Genomic DNA, 16,481 nt, shown 5'->3' with positions numbered 1-16,481 from the left:
ACTAGAGCAGCTGTTGCCAGACATTGAAATACCAGACACATTCAACCTTCCACAGGCAATCGCTTCGGTTGGAGTTATACCTGCTATAGCAACGCGTTTGCGTGGGCTATGATGGCTGCCTGGCGTTTCCTGCGAGCATTTAGGGCCTCGCAGTTTGGGGTTGTGACAGGGGTCAGGGGTCAGTGAGCGTGTCAGCAGCACGTCAACGCTGGCAGTCAGTTTTGAAGGGCAAGCGAATAGACTTAACAAGACATCATAAACAAGATTAACAAGATGGTAACCTTGTGGAGTGTTGCCATGTTTCATGTTTATATCCTGCAAATCTTGGTTCAAGTTCTAAACGGTCCAAGTACTCTGGTGTGCCCTGGAAGCAATCCTCCAGTCACACGCAAAAGCAGCAGCATGTATGTGAATAATTCAGTTCAGGTCGTAGTCGGCTGCGCGAACACGTGGGGGAAAAGCTAGAATATCTCTGGCCTTAGAAGTCGCTTTATTATTTTGGCGATTTTCTTTGGGGATGCGGCTGTTCTTTAAAGGTATCCCGATTTCTCCCCCCCTTCCGAGAGGAGTAAAGGTTCTGCACGCTACACAGCATAATGATATGGAGCAGCGGCATGACAGTGACGTTTTAATTTTCGACCCGCGCATCGCTTCACGTCAGCAAAAGCAAACGGCGTGCCTCTGTCGCCCCACCGAATGTAAAACGGACTGACTCGCCTCTTAAGGGAAACAGAAGGCAAAGGTTGGTGAAACATGTGTTTCCTCTCAATGGCCGGTTTAACAGTCACGTGGAGGAATGTCAGAGCACTCTGTGAACCTTAAGCACCCTCATGTTTACTGTCTGAGATACAGCCCGTTTGGCATGTTGATAATCACCATCCATAACCGCACATGGGCCTAACTAGGTGACCCGTTGACCTAAAAAATTTGCTCCAATGGCATACCGGGGGGAGGGGGAGTGTCCTGAATGACGATAATTAAAAAGAGGATCGCAGGCAGAACACTGTAGGCCCCTCAAATGGAAATTTGACTTAGGAGCCTCTGCTGGAATCTGCGTTTTTCCCTTCTCCATCGGGAGCCTGTGACCATGAAGCCAACTGGCATCACGTTCTGGGGCCAGAGTTCTTGTGCGTGATTGCATAATACAGCCCGGCCTTACTGGAGGGCTGCCAGTGTCTTAACAAGATACGGCACACTTCAACCAGAATCCCAGTGCCTCTCTCAGAGAGGCTGGACGAATTAGAGACAAAAAAAACAACAACCTTCCCTCTGGCACCAGAGGCTTGGCCCAAGCACACATTTCTCCAACCCAGTCCGTGTTAACACACACAGCTTCTGTTGAGTGGCTATTTTGTGATTGAATGTGGACCAATGTGTAATCCTTCTCCCACGCGTCCACTCCGAGTCTTCTGCCGCTACAAGGTATATCAGTCTTCAAGTGAATCATTATCCCTTTTTAAGGAGACAACGACATGTCCTTTTTTTATGGACATTTTTTAGCCCCCCGAATCCCCATCGCAATTGAGGGCGGATAAATGTCCTGGCATCTGTAAGCCCCATCCTAATGAAGATCATCGCTGTGGCTCTGTGGCTCTGTCTCATCAGCAACACAATGCAATGTGACACACGTATTTGAGGTAGCTACATAATGCTAGATCACAGTGCCATAACAGTGATTCATTTCTGTATTCTCTATGCCCCGGTCACAGGATGTGAATGTTTTTCACTAGTTTCCAGAAGTGATCAATTAGAGAATGCCAATTATAACAGGCTCTGGTGAAGGTAGTCTCAAAAAGGTCAGGTCGGTTGTTTTCCTGTTTTGGCTGGTACCCCTATACTTTTCTTGCTTTTTGGGGTGTGTGGGTCGGGGTAGATTTTTTTGATCTTTTTTTTTAAGTGTTACAGCAGTTTGGGGGTCTGTGTGCTGAAATCGGGGTTCCCTTTCTTGGGTTTGGTTTGTTAGATTGATGACGTCATGTCCTCTTGCTGTTCTCAGGTAGATGAAATCTATCACGACGACTCCCTGGGAACCAACATCAACATCGTCCTGGTCCGCATGATCATGGTCGGGTACCGACAGGTAAGGACAAAACAAACCAAGCCCACCTTTGCCTTTAGTACAGTCTGTGTGCTCCCTATGTGGGTAAGCCAGTGTATCCATACATAAAAGAGAATTCTGTTACCCTGTCGTGAATGTTAAGCATTGTTTTTCCGGTTTTTCGATGACATTTATTTCTTGGGATACTTCCACGAGTTATCCCATCTCTTGCATGGCTGATCCATATCACAAAATAACCTTCTAGAATAGCACGTCCAGTAAACAGACCTTTGTGGGGATCTAATGCCCGTAAGCGGAGCATGCATGTTGTTTTGCAGTCAGTCAGGGATGGCCTTTCCATCATTCATCCAAATGCAACCTATCCCTATCCTCCCTGCACATCTAGACCGGTGATTTTGTGAAGACAGCCATATTACGCCTTTTGTCTCACGAGGGATAAATGGTGTAGTTAGCCAATCAGTTTGACAGCCCGGGGGGTGCTGTGAGGACCGGCGACACATGACGTGCGCACTGGGCCTTTTTTAAAAATTGACATGAATTGTACAGCACCTTGGAATTGGATACATGACATCACCCTTCATGTGTATTCACAAGGGTTCCATCAAAGTGGTCAAACGGAGTGGTCATGTTTAAAGTGAAATGAACAGCGCTGGAATCATGTTTGAACAACCGAGACTGCTTGTTGTGAGTGCAACGGCCACCTACTGTCACGCGAGAGGCCAGACACTTTCTTTGCGTAGTCGGGATCAAAAAGGAAGAAACGTTAACATGACTTCACCGTGGTGTTTTCTCAACCCAAGTCAAGCTCTGTCCGCACAACGTAATTGATTGTTGACATGACACAACCCAAATCCAAAACAATCGAAAGAAACCAGTCCCCACAATGTAAACCTTCACCTATGCAGACTATCGCCCCGGTGGTCAAAGGGTTAAGGTAAACTCTTCAGAGGCCATTGTACAAATAGAGACGGATTGTCAACGGGCCTCGGTTTATATTTCTGTCTCTCTATCCAAGCATGCAAATACTCTGGCAACCCACGGCAGTCTGTATGTTTGCACTATTTGTAACATGAAAGCGCCTGCTGCTGCCTACGTGGTAGCCACGTATCGTGTGGTCGCTAAAGCATGGCCACAACGTGACGCTCACAGAGAGAGCTGGTCTGAATGAGCTGGACGTTAACCCAAGTCCGCTGAGAGCACAGTCCGGAGAGCTGGCGTGGGAGTGCAATAGAAAAGGAAAAATCTAAGAAATAAAGACTCTTTATGCGATTGACTGTTTAGCAAAAGGGAACACGTCCTTCGAGGTTTTAGGTGTTCCGTGTCTACAGAGTGGAGACATGAAATTGTTGTTCTTGTATTGAGTCATCTGATTCACCCTCCACTTGCGTGCCAGAGAGCTTTCAAAGTGTCGGGTTGTGCACCGGACACACACTTCATGCGGCGGCGTGTGTGAACACTGCTGACGGGTGTGTGAACAGTGCGGATATGAGCATGCGCCGTGCCGATGTGTGTGCGCTAACAGTGCCGACGTGCGTGTGCACGGTGCTGATGTGCACACGCACGTTGCCGATTTGTGCGCGGGCGCAGAGTTGGTTGGAGTGTGGGAGGATCAGACGGCCGAGAGGCTGCAGAGTGATCCCTGGTACCAGGAGGACTATGCTGCATTCCAACAAAGACTGCCTCATACAATAGTCTAGAGTGCAACAATATGAAAGAACAAGAAATAGCATGCGAGAGCACTGTGTGCCCTTTATGGCACATTTCTTTGCCATTGCTGTCAGCGCATATACAGTTTCTTATATACAGGTTGGATAGTTACCATGGTTAGATTGAAAGTTGTATGGTTAAAATGGTACATTTTTTCTCTAACCAGTGGCCACCGAAAGTGCTTTACAATATTACCTCACAATCACCCATTCACACACCGACGGCAGAGACAGCCATGCAAAGGCCACAGCCAGCTCGTCGTGAGCAGTTAGGGTTAGGTGCCTTGCTAAGGGACACCTTGACGGAGCCGGGGATTGAACTAGAGACCTTGTGGAGCTACTTCCGCCCCAAGGAACATTGTCATCATCATGCGCGCATACTTTATTTATACAATGTGCTCTCTCTGTATGTCTTCTATTGGTTTTAGTTTTTATTTTATAGATTCATACTGGCCTTGTGCACACACACAGACACACGCGTGTGCCCATATAAACACCATTCAATAATTTCTTCATGTTTACCAATGTGTGGACACATGGCATATTCACAGCCTGGAGGATTCAGATGGGGATTTATTTACTTTGAAGAACACCCGTCAACTTTTTTGTTATTTTGATATTGTTATTTTGTATCTCTACATGAAGAGAGACCAACCTAGTCTAAATCCTATTTCTACATATAAAAGCATGCTTGTCCAATTAACCTGAATCAGATTGTGTTTGTAATCCTCTGCCCCCTGTGTGTGTGTGTGTGTGTGTGTGTGTGTGTGTGTGTGTGTGTGTGTGTGTGTGTGTGTGTGTGTGTGTGTGTGTGTGTGTGTGTGTGTGTGTGTGTGTGTGTGTGTGTCCCAGTCCATCAGTCTGATAGAGCGCGGTAACCCTTCGCGCAGCCTGGAGCAGGTGTGCCGCTGGGCTAACACCCAGCAGCGGCGCGACCCCGACCACGAAGAGCACCACGACCACGCCATCTTCCTCACCAGGCAAGACTTTGGCCCCGCAGGTATGCAAGGTACTGTACTCTTCTCGATCCAGGGCCTGTGCAGACCGACTGCCGATTTCTGCAACGTTCGCAAAAATCTAAAGTGAGAAAAAGTGGGACCTTCAAGTCCACTTCAAGGCCAAGGTAAGGTCGTGACCCTAAGGCGGTGACCTCAAACACACAGGAAGTACCACTTCTTTGTACACCTGACTTGATGTTGCTTTTTAAATCTAAATTCACATTTTTGAAAAGAAGGTTTTATGGCATGTGGGGGAAAAAAACATTCTGAAAAGCTTACGTGATAGTCATGGTGTGATTTGAAGATACATTAACACCAATTACACTGATTCAAAGTTGTAATCGTTGTAATTTAACCACTTTGTGTTCAAAGTTCACTCTGAATTAAATTTCAAATAATGAACTTAATTCTATTTATGTTAACAGGACACATGTATGACGTAACTACGATAAAGCCGTGCATCCGACGCTACCATACATGACTCCCAAAGGAGAACCTCTACATGGCAGCAGAAGGTCCCAATAACTCCCCAATATTTGATCGCCGCAGCGCAACCACCCCCACCATTTCGATTTTTGCGAGAACAGGGTTCCAGAAGAACAAGCCGCTTCTCCGAAGGCCACCCTGTCAGACTCACTGACTTGTGCTATATTTTCGTTTACTGTAAAGCGCACGTATTCAAAGGCGGCGATCAAAGACCACACTACCTGGTCTCCTTGTGACACCTGCACTGGTTGCCACGGCGGCGGTGGTGTTGTGAGCACAACACCACGGCTGCCAAGGCAACCTGCGGTGCAGCATGCCCTTGCCAGGCCCCTATTTGAGGTTCACAAGCAGACATCGCACTTTCCTGACTGATTTTGCTGAGAGATGATAGATTTTGTATCCAAATATAGACTTGGTGGGGGAGGGGGTGTGGGGAAGGGTTGCCAGTTCAGACTACGTGGAGACATATTTAATACTAAGTGTACGACCTATAAACAGTTCATCCTTTTGAATGAATTCAAGCCTTCGAGCAAAAGAAAATCCTGACATTCCCATGTCAGGGGTTGATGTTAGCTTTTTCTTCACGTTAGCTGGTTAACCTGCTTCCCTACTCCTTGGAGTAGCGACCTAGCGTGCTGTAGCTGCTGCACCTCTGCACCGCCTGCATACACAAGTAATGATTAACGACGTACGTACTTTCCTAGAGAACATCTTTTATCTGACTGCCAGATAAAGTGATCAAAAAGTGATTCGCTGCACTTTTGTGTTATGTGCTGTCTTGTGCTCTGGCTATTGCTTTATGTTCTGTACATACAAAGGTACATGTAATTCAGTTTATCTCATACAGTCATCGACATCCATTTTCAGTCATCCCTTTGTTCTTTAAATATGCTTTCTGGCCTGTGATCCATCACAGGGACAGCGTTAGTCTATGGAGAATACATATTTTTTGGCCTTGGCTTAGCTTACCTTTCTGCAGCCATTTTCACCCGCAAAGCCACCGCCGTAAATAACCTGCAGTCTTTAGAAGTATCTTGACCTTTACCATCACCAACATCATCATCCTCATCCATCAGGATTTGCATTTTCTGCTTTGTTTTACCTGCATGCCAAAAGACTGTTCTACTCCTGTTCAGAAAGCATGATGCTTATTTGAAAGCCCAACTCAGCCGCCCCCACACCTCTGCAAAAAAAAAAAGTGTGTGTCTGGGGTGTGTGGGGTCGGGGTACATGGTGCTTCTGAACCCCCAAAACCAATTGCACCAAAGCTGCATCGCTGCACATCTCTTGATCGAGTTCTGTTGTGTTGTTTGTCCTTTGCTTGTACCTTAGACTGCTGTGTTTACTGTGTCAACTGTTGTAACGTGTCGGCAAAGCTGGGCTTCTTTCCGTCAAGCTTGCGTTATGATCCGTGCGCTTTGATGCCTGTGTACAACTTCCATGCTGCATTTTCTCCACCAGCATTTAGATTCGTCATTAATTTTTTTTTTTACGTCCTTGCTCCAGTAAAGCGATGTAGGAAGGCAATTAGCCGCCATGCTGGGATATGAGCTTCAGGCTCTTTAGAATCAATGGCAGTCACTCAATGTCTTGGCACTGTCTGCTCAATCTAAGCTATTATTGAAGGCTCTGCTATGTTAAAATCTGACATTTTCTTATCTGTGCTCATCGCAGCCAGGGACACAATTATTACTGTCAAGTTAAGAGCACGTAGATATTCCGTGTACATCCAAGGGAAGATTTGTTGGGAGGAGTATGTTTGTCGTTTCCTCATTCAAATGTGGATTCATCCATGTAATTGCTATAAACAAGCTTAGTCGTATAATCGCCCTAAAAAGTTCCAAAATCCATGAAATTGGTTAACAGCCTTTGAAACACAGACTGAAAAACAATATTTCACAAAGACAGAGAAAATACTCGCTTCACACTGCCCTCACTGCATGGGTCATCTCATCTGCATTCATCCATTATTCTCGCTGTATTTAATAAGGCTGTTAGGCAATTCACACATAGCCAGCAAACTTCCAGGGAGGAGATTGTGCGTATATAATGATATCGGATAAAAACAACCACAACTCCTTTTCGTTTAACAAACCACTTTCCCACAATCGTTCGAGACACGGTTAGTCATAATGACACTGCAGCGTGTTTTTGGTTTGAATGCCATCTTTTCAATCGAATCACACTTGACATTTAATCTCAAACGCATGTACTGGAAAAGGGGAGCACAGCCGCTTATGTCAGTAATTAAACCGTAAACCCGTTTTTTTCAGCCCATGTAGACTATGAACACCACTATCGACAAATGGACACACAATTCACTTTTAGCACTACACACTCCAAAGACAGGACACGATCCCTACTTTTGAGTGTGTCTGCAACATCATGACCTTTGGCACGGTAGTTCATTTTCAGTGCCCTGCTCTCTCTCTCTTTCTCTCTCTCTCTCTCTCTCTCTCTCTCTCTCTCTCCGTTGCCTAGGTTACGCGCCGGTGACCGGCATGTGCCATCCACTGCGCAGCTGCACCCTGAACCACGAGGACGGCTTCTCCTCATCTTTTGTCGTCGCTCACGAAACAGGCCATGTGTGAGTAACGTCGTTGTAACAGTAATGATTGGCCCTGTCTGTCCGTCTGTCTGTCTGACGGTACGTGTCTTTGAACTCATGTCAGCCGGCGGTGAAGTCGAGGTGACACGCTGATACCTGTCGTACACCAGGCATCTATTTTGTCGGACCGTCATATCTTCATGACATTTCGCCAGGGGGTATATAGTATATGGATATCTATATGAATGTCGTTGGAGCATGTACAACACTGTCCAGCAATTTGACTACTTAAGACAAGTCTTGCTGGGTTTAAATACTTACGGCCGATAGAATAGATGTCGTGGGCGGGCCGTCATTATTGTATCTTGGAAAGCGCAGGATCTCCGCCTACCCGGGGTCGCCACACAAGTGATGTTGGTGAACTAACCTATTTTAGTCTCAACAACAATGAAAGACTTCATCTTGGACCATTTACTTGTAGGCTATATTCTGCTCCTAAACTTGGCCCAAAAAACATGACATGACATCAAAAGATGTCAGAAAACGTTTAAAGGGAAGAGGAGCGTCAGACTGTTATTATTTTGAGCCTGTTGATTGATTTCTTAATGCCCCGGTGTACCGTAATACTGTGATACCGTACACCCACTATCAAAGCTCCAGGATTTTTGAACAACCACTTAAAAATGTACAAGGGTTCGTAACAATATAGTTTTGTGACAGAACTTTCATTTCAGCAATTCATTTTTGCAAATACCGAGTCGAGAGATGTGACCGTAAATTTAACAAAGAAGAATAAGGCAGTGCGTAATGTGTGTGTGAAACAAGTGTGTGATTGGTTGAGACCATTTACCTACAGCCGCAGTCAATAGTCCCAAAACACAGCCTGAGTACACAGATCACGGGTGCGTCAATTTGCTGCAATATTTGCATACCTTATATGTATATACTACATTATGATTTGTATGTCAACAGTTCACTGTATAAGCCCGTCAGTTTTGGCCTCCCTTTATATGATTCGGCGGGTGCCGGTGTAGCGTAGCGTAACATAACCTAGAGTACAACTCTGATGTCATCCCACTTGTGCTGAACATCGTCAGGCCTAATGGCTCCCCTCACAGCTCAGGAGCGCGGTGGAGTACTTTCCGTTTATCAGGTGAAAGGGCTAATTATCTGCACTGTTGAATGAGAAAAAAAGGATGAAAAAAAGCCTTCCGGCTCTCGCTCTTGGAACTCGGAGCAGAATTGCTTTGCTCATTTTGTGGAATGCACATTTTTGATTAAAGTTTGGCGCGCACTTCTGAGCCGTTTATTCGTTTAGGATCCATTGCTGTGACGGCCCAATGTTTTCTCGACTCAACAGCACCTCCTGTGTTTGAGCTGTTGGGTCCTGGCACTGTGCAGGAAGTTTTGGAAAAATGTCTGACCGAGTTATGTTGCCTTTTAATGGAAGATAACCGTTCACGAGTCAGATTCATTCATACATTAATACCTTTTTTGTCCACTGGAACGTCGCATTACAATGGCCCTTATTCTCCCCTCCCCCGTACTTCATTTACTCTGTGCAGTACTCTTAAACTGGTCATTTTGAATAAAATATGCAATAAAGGTAGGGTGGGCAACTTTGGAGAGTCCAGCCAGAGTGAGCTGGATTTTAAAAGGATCCAATCGAATAATTCTAAAAAGCCAAAAGCCACTCCCCCAAAACACACGTAGGAGAGAGACATTCTTCTGCGAATAGCTTGCTAGCTTTAGATATAGGTCTGCCTTGCCTTGTGGAAGACTCCAATCATGCACAATGAGTGCATGGGCCGAGTCTGCCCAGGTAGGCAGGTAGGTAGACCAGGAGGGAAGCCAGACTTTATTTTGTAAGAGCATTTGCCTGCCCTAGCTTTAAATCTCACGAAGTTCAATTCATGTTTGCATACATTTTTTGGGGATGTGTTGTAAATGTAAAAAATGTAAATGTAATGTTTGCATTGTATATTTGTATGTTTGTATATCTGATTTCAGCGTTAAGCCTATGGATTTCCATTGTCAGGGCTGCGGGGTATCCTAGCAATCATCTCATCCCTTTGGTTGCTAGCGATCAGAGAACACCCCTCAAGTGATGGCAATCCCCCGGTGTCTCCTTGATGAATATATCTTTGCATGCATGTCCCATATTGATTATAAAAGCATTGCTTGCCGGCCGTGGGTAGAGGTGTTGTAATAATGTACACCGTTTATCATCCTGATTAACTCTTAATCTCATTTCACATGTTTACGTGATCTGTATTTCTATTGATCTCTCATTTCACTCTTTTTTTTTGACTCATCAGCGGCTGTAGCCAGCGACTAACCCCCTCTGGTGTGGGATTAAAAAGGGTTTCTTATCTTGGTCCGACAGGCTGGGGATGGAGCACGACGGTCAGGGCAACCGGTGTGCGGACGAGACCAGCATGGGCAGCATCATGGCCCCACTGGTGCAGGCCGCCTTCCATCGGTACCACTGGTCCCGCTGCAGCAAGCAGGAGCTGAACCGATACATCCAGTACGTCTTCCCCCCCCCCCTCCATCCTCCGTCCTCACACAACTTCCCCCCCCCCGGAGTCTTATCTGGTCTTATGGGGTGTCCCCTTTTTACCAATTTTTATATTATATTGTAAATGATTCATTATTTTCGCCTTTTGGGACTTGATTTTTATATTAACAGCCATTTCTGCAAATATTGGAACTGACATAACTCACATCAAACTAAACATAAAAATGAATCATGAATTTCAGAACTTGAACCCAACTGCATTGGCAGGAAAGTGTGATTGCTTTTTTCCTGATTTAACTCAGAAAGTAGCCTAGCGCAATATTTGTGCTCTAATAGCCAGTCTATAAGTTTGCTGGATCGAAATAATTCCTCAGATGCAGGGATATGCAGGCCAGAAAGGGGAAACCCCCCACACACAACCCCTCCACGCATCACATACATTCATGCATTTGATGAACATTTTAAGTCATATGTAAATTCTATAACATATGTGGCTTTTATAGATTTACTTACTAATCTTGGAATGCATTATTGGTGCAACAAGATTGTGTAGTGGTGATTTGACTCCCAGCCATAAGGTGCTGGGTTGGAGCCCAATCGTCCACATAGCCTAACCTGAAGGCGTCCTGTAGCGAAGAATTCATTAATGGGCGCTCCTTCTTACGTAGACCTTATTTTATAGGAAGGCATTTAGTTAGCTTGAGTACGTTTCTAGTCAGCGTTTTATTGCTTCAGCTATGATCTGTTTTAGCACCTGCCACATGACTAAAGAATACAAATAACTAAATGGTAGTAACTGAATATACTCTCTCTCTCACTCTCTCTTTCACTCTTTCCCTTTCAATCTCTATCCACTCTCTACACTCTCTGTCGCTTTCTTCCTCTCTCCCTCCTTTCTCTCTCTCTCTCTCTCTCTCTCTCTCTGTCTCTCTCTCTCTGTCTCTCTCTCTCTGTCTCTCTCTCTCCCTCCCTCCTTTCCCCCTCTCTCTCTCTCTCTCTGTCTCTCTCTCTCTCTCTCTCTCTCTCTCTGTCTCTGTCTCTCTCTCTCTGTCTGTCTCTGTCTCTTTCTCCCTCCCTCCTTTCCCCCCCTCTCTCTCTCTCTCTCTCTCTCTCTCTCTCTCTCTCTCTCTCTCTCTCTCTGTCTCTCTCTCTCTCTCTCTCTCTCTGTCTCTCTCTCTCTCTCTCTCTCCCTCTCTCTCTCTCTCTCTCTCTCTCTCTCTCTCTCTCTCTCTCTCTCTCTCTCTCTCTCTCTCTCTCTCTCTCTCTCTCTCTCTGTCTCTCTGTCTCTCTGTCTCTCTCTCTCTCTCTGTCTCTGTCCCCTCTCCCTCGCCCCTCTCCATCAGTTCTTATGACTGCCTCCTCGACGACCCCTTTAAACAGAAGTGGCCAAAGCTCACCGAGCTCCCCGGCATCAACTACTCCATGGACGAGCAGTGCCGCTTTGACTTTGGCGTGGGATACAAAATGTGCACCGCTGTGAGTCCACACACACACACACACACACACACACACACACACACACACACACACACACACACTACACACACACACACATACACACACAATAGTGGCCTTCATGGGGTTCTTAATCATCTGGGAAGGTTGGGTTCGGCATCTTCAATCAGGATCTTCTTTAAAAGCAATTCCACCTGGGGGTGACTGCATTGATGTTGGTGTCACTGTGACAAGGAGTACTCAGACGGAAAAGCGAGACAGGCACACAAACACTAACACACAGACACATGCACCTCATTCTCACCCCAAACAACCATCTAATTCACTAGGCCCTGATTGGAGAGGAAACGGGGGTCTCAAAGTGGGTTACTTCTTAAGTCTAAACCAGAGTTTCTTAATGAAGGGGTTGCGGCCAAAATGGATCATGATTTGGTGGGAGGTGGATCGCGGCCAGACTCTGAAAACTCTGAGCACAGAATTTGCGATCTTTTCATACAACCAACGAAAGGATCACCGATTTCTGCTCAGAGTTTTCGGTTGGGCGTGTACCTTTTGGTTCCCGACGTGAGGAAATGGAAGAACTCTCGTTGTATATGCTACATGTTCAAGAAGGATTTGACATCTGACATGTATCCCCCCCCCACCCAACTGTCAGTTCCGCACATACGACCCGTGCAAGCAGCTGTGGTGCAGTCACCCTGACAACCAATACTTCTGTAAGACCAAGAAAGGCCCACCAGTGGACGGAACAGAGTGTGCGGCAGGCAAGGTACACCTTACGTTATTACCCTCTGGAAGGGGTTTTAAACGCTGAGGAGATAATCATTCTTCTTGTCGATATAATTTGCCTAGAATTATCCAGTAATTTTCTTTGTAAGCATTGAAAGCAATTATCTTTTGAAGGCTTGAAAATATTGTCTCTCACTCTCTCAATACATTGTCTTTTTTAATCTTCATGTTGATATTATTATAATTTTCCGGTTGAAACTATATTGCAGTATCTAATAATCACCCAATTAAAAAAGATTTTCTTGTTTTTGTCTAGCCAATTTATTCTGTGAAAAGGGAAGAAACACATGTTTTCCTTCCTGTGCGTCGTCTTCTTCTTCAGTGGTGTTTTAAGGGCCACTGCATCTGGATGACCAGCCAGCAGCCCGTGGGCCACGATGGGAGCTGGGGCTCCTGGTCCAAGTTGAGCACCTGTTCCCGGACGTGCGGGGGCGGGATACGTTCCCGCAGCCGGCAGTGCAACAACCCTGTGTGAGTGGGAGTCAGATGAGATTTTTAAACGCAAAAAGCACACAATAGTTGTAGACAATTAACCTAGGTTTGATAATGGGATAAGGGGATGCCCTCTTCCTTGTGACAGGTTTACCAAAGCACAAAGGTTAACATTTAGATGACACTGAGGAAAGGTAGGGTGGCATAACAATACAAGGAATATGAAACAAAGCCTTAGATGACAACATATGTATTTTTCCATCGCACCGGCAAATCCAGATCACTACAAAAAGCATAAATGGTCTCTGGCCCTTTAAAGCACTGTGAGGTCCTGGAGAATGGGAGACATTATGAAAATGGGAGACATTGTGAGAATGGGAGACCTTTTGAGAATGTTCCGGCGATCCCAGTCGCTCTTCGACGCCTGGCGTGCGCCAATAGGCAGAAAATATCGTAGTTTCTCTACTGAGAGGGAGGCTGCAGCAAACCTCCTGCTGTTGACAAATTGACTTGTTCAGGCAAAAAATACACAACGCGCACAGGTTGCAGATAAGGGACACGGAGAGGAAAAGTTTGCCCTGTTAATCCGTTCGTTTCATCAGGTTCCATCTCAACAACGCAGGGGCAACTCGAGCCACCAACAGCTCCAGCTGCTCCACACGCAGCCCTGTCTTCCTTTGAGGCAGGCTGCCGATTCTAATAAACCACTCTCTTTGATTCTTTGTTTTTCTCCATTCCTTTCCGCGCAGGCCGGCGTACGGAGGCCGAGAATGCCCCGGCTCCACCTTCGACTACCAGATGTGTAACACGGAGGAGTGCGCCGGACCTTACGAGGACTTCCGCGCACAACAGTGTGTCAAGAGGAGCAACAAGTACCACAATAACGTCAAGCACACCTGGCTGCCTTACGAACACCCAGACGGTTAGTCAGTATGGGGAGGCTGGGCGGTGGAGGGGGGCGGGGGGGGCGGCAGGGGGCTTCAGCTCCTCTGAAACGTTACGGTCTTGGATAGGTTTTCGCCGAGCCGTCGCCAGTGGGGGAGGAACATAGCATCGGAGGAATGACATTTGCAGAGCGCGGCACGTTGATTTGACAGGCCCACGTTTTAGCAGAGGAGGGTTTATATAGTTCTTTGGTGTCCTATTAACATCTGGGTCCGGCATCTGGAGGAAGTCCATTCCAGCTAAATCGCTAAAATCTGTCACATAATGTTCTATTCCTGCTAGTCGACAGACTCACACACACACACACACACACACACACACACACACACACACACACACACACACACACACACACACACACACACACACACACACACACACACACACACACACACACACACTCACACACAGACCATCTTTCCCCTCCTTGTCATAATGGTTTCCCAGTGAAAGGAAGGGACGTTTGCGGGGTAGATCACTGTAGCATTGCTTAATGCTGCTAGTGTTGTCTTCATCAATGCTTTTTATCCAACATCCCTTTTATATCCTATTTTATGTGACAGTGGGAGAAAATGCTTTTAACACAAGACCACAGATTTGTATGAAAGGATAATTGGTCATTAATTTTACACGGATATTCAATGGGCTGTCTTGCATTGTGTGTCTGTAACCTTTTTAATGACACATTTTTAATTAAGAGCAAAAAGTTTACTTTTTTTGTGCCCTTCTTCATTAAAAATTAATATATTTACACAATAACAGAATCTTAATCAAAAAGCTTCCAGGTTCCAACCCCCAAGTCCACAGAATAAATATAGGCTTCCTATATTTAGTCTTTAGTCTTTTAGGCTTTTCAAGCTTTTTTTTGGTTCTTTACTCAGTAATAGCATGTGTCTAAAACCAAGTCACCGTGGATTACAAAAAGGAATTTTATTTGTGTCAGTGAGTTATAATCTTTGTGTTTGTGTGCGTGTGTGTGCGTGCTGGCGTGCGTGCATGCGTGCTTGTGTGTGTGTGTGTGTGTGTGTGTGTGTATGTGTGCATGTGTGCATGCGTGTGTGTCTCTAGAGGCCCATAAGTGTGAGTTGAGCTGCCAGTCCAAGGAGACGGGGGAGGTGGTGTTTATGAACCAGGTGATGCACGACGGGACCCGCTGCAGCTACAAAGACCTCTTCAGTGTGTGTGCCCGCGGGGAGTGCCTGGTACGTTGTCTACACAAGCGGCCCTCCCACACACACACACACACACACACACACACACATACACACATACACACATACGCACGTGCGCACACACACACTTGGTTGGGTATCGTTTGGGTTTTATGCGATACCGGTGCCTACTCTGTACTTTTCAAACGGTTCCGTATTAATTCTCAAGTTTTAAAAATAAAATAAAGTAGGCCTATTTGAAGCGAATAAGCGACTCTGTTTTTGATTTGTTTATTTGGTTTTGAACAGATAGTTTTGGATGCATGCATCGGCTTTGAGGTTTTATTTTTTTTACTATGAAATTACATTAAATCGCAACACACACACGCGCACACACACACACACACACACACACACACACACACACACACACACACACACACACACACACACACACACACACACGTTCATTCATTCACGCACCCACCCACTACAACCTGCCGATCTTCAATCAAAACAACATCAATTAAGTGATGCCGCAGCGCGTTGACAAGTCCCAAGGTTAGGCGCCCATAGGCTTTATGGTTTATATGTTTGAAAGCCGTGACACACTCTTTTACCAGTTGGCCGGAAATACCACGCCTCTCAGTCATGGACTATAAAGAATATCGCAGTTGTAGGCGAACCTTGCGTGTTTAGCGCAACATTGAAAAGGGTCCCGTCCCGTCTGAAACAGTGTTGCGCCGCGCTGCGTTCCAAACGTTATATAATCACATACACCAGCATGGCGGTATTTAAAAAATACACAACGTTATTCAGTGTGAACCGGTATACTGCCCAGCACTAACGCAAGTTGACGCCGCAACACCATTGGGGCGGGGCAGGGGGCGTTAAAAAAAGTCAGGGGCACCGAAATCTGCGTTCTTATTCGATCTCGTTACAACCGTTTACGTCGGAACCGGTTCCCTACTGGAACCGAGTTTCGGTGCTCAACCCATACGCGCACACACACATTCATACGCACACACAAGTATGCACGCCCCACACTTACACACACACACATTAATGCATTATTTTCTAAAAGGTCAGTATCAATATTAATACCATCTCGTTCCCAGAAGCTGCGGTACCATTAAGGATTCTTAATGGACATGAATGCTAACAATGCACCTTATTGTATTCACTCTGTGTAGGCCTATATATGTTTTGTATGTATGGCACTCAGGCTCGCTCACCACAAATCTCTTTCCTTTTCATCTACATCAGTCCTTGGACAAACAATTATAAGGCCTCTGTGAACATTATGGCCTTGTTGCTGTTGCTGTGATGCTCCCACATGTGTCCCTTTCATCCTACAACGTCATTTTTCCCGCCCGTATCTCAAGCACTGT

At 45.8% G+C, this 16,481-nt stretch overlaps 1 protein-coding gene across 3 annotated transcripts in view; it reads left to right on the top strand.

The window, feature by feature from the left end:
• The window catches only part of LOC132446101 (A disintegrin and metalloproteinase with thrombospondin motifs 3), a 40,896-nt gene that overhangs the window by 13,594 nt on the left and 10,821 nt on the right, over positions 1-16,481 (top strand). For 2 of the 3 annotated variants that reach the window (XM_060036206.1, XM_060036210.1), the window contains 9 exons: positions 1,997-2,080; positions 4,618-4,774; positions 7,731-7,836; positions 10,184-10,327; positions 11,662-11,794; positions 12,429-12,542; positions 12,885-13,033; positions 13,744-13,916; positions 15,008-15,141. In XM_060036206.1, the coding sequence (XP_059892189.1) occupies positions 1,997-2,080; positions 4,618-4,774; positions 7,731-7,836; positions 10,184-10,327; positions 11,662-11,794; positions 12,429-12,542; positions 12,885-13,033; positions 13,744-13,916; positions 15,008-15,141 (1,194 nt within the window). The remainder of the gene's footprint in view (positions 1-1,996; positions 2,081-4,617; positions 4,775-7,730; positions 7,837-10,183; positions 10,328-11,661; positions 11,795-12,428; positions 12,543-12,884; positions 13,034-13,743; positions 13,917-15,007; positions 15,142-16,481) is intronic. The other variant, XM_060036207.1, reaches the window with a different exon arrangement.

This window comes from Gadus macrocephalus, chromosome 18, assembly GCF_031168955.1.
Source record: "Gadus macrocephalus chromosome 18, ASM3116895v1".
NCBI classification, from domain to species: domain Eukaryota; kingdom Metazoa; phylum Chordata; class Actinopteri; order Gadiformes; family Gadidae; genus Gadus; species Gadus macrocephalus.
The sequence above is the reverse complement of the archived record's forward strand: the minus strand, read 5'-3'. Positions and strand labels throughout refer to the sequence as shown.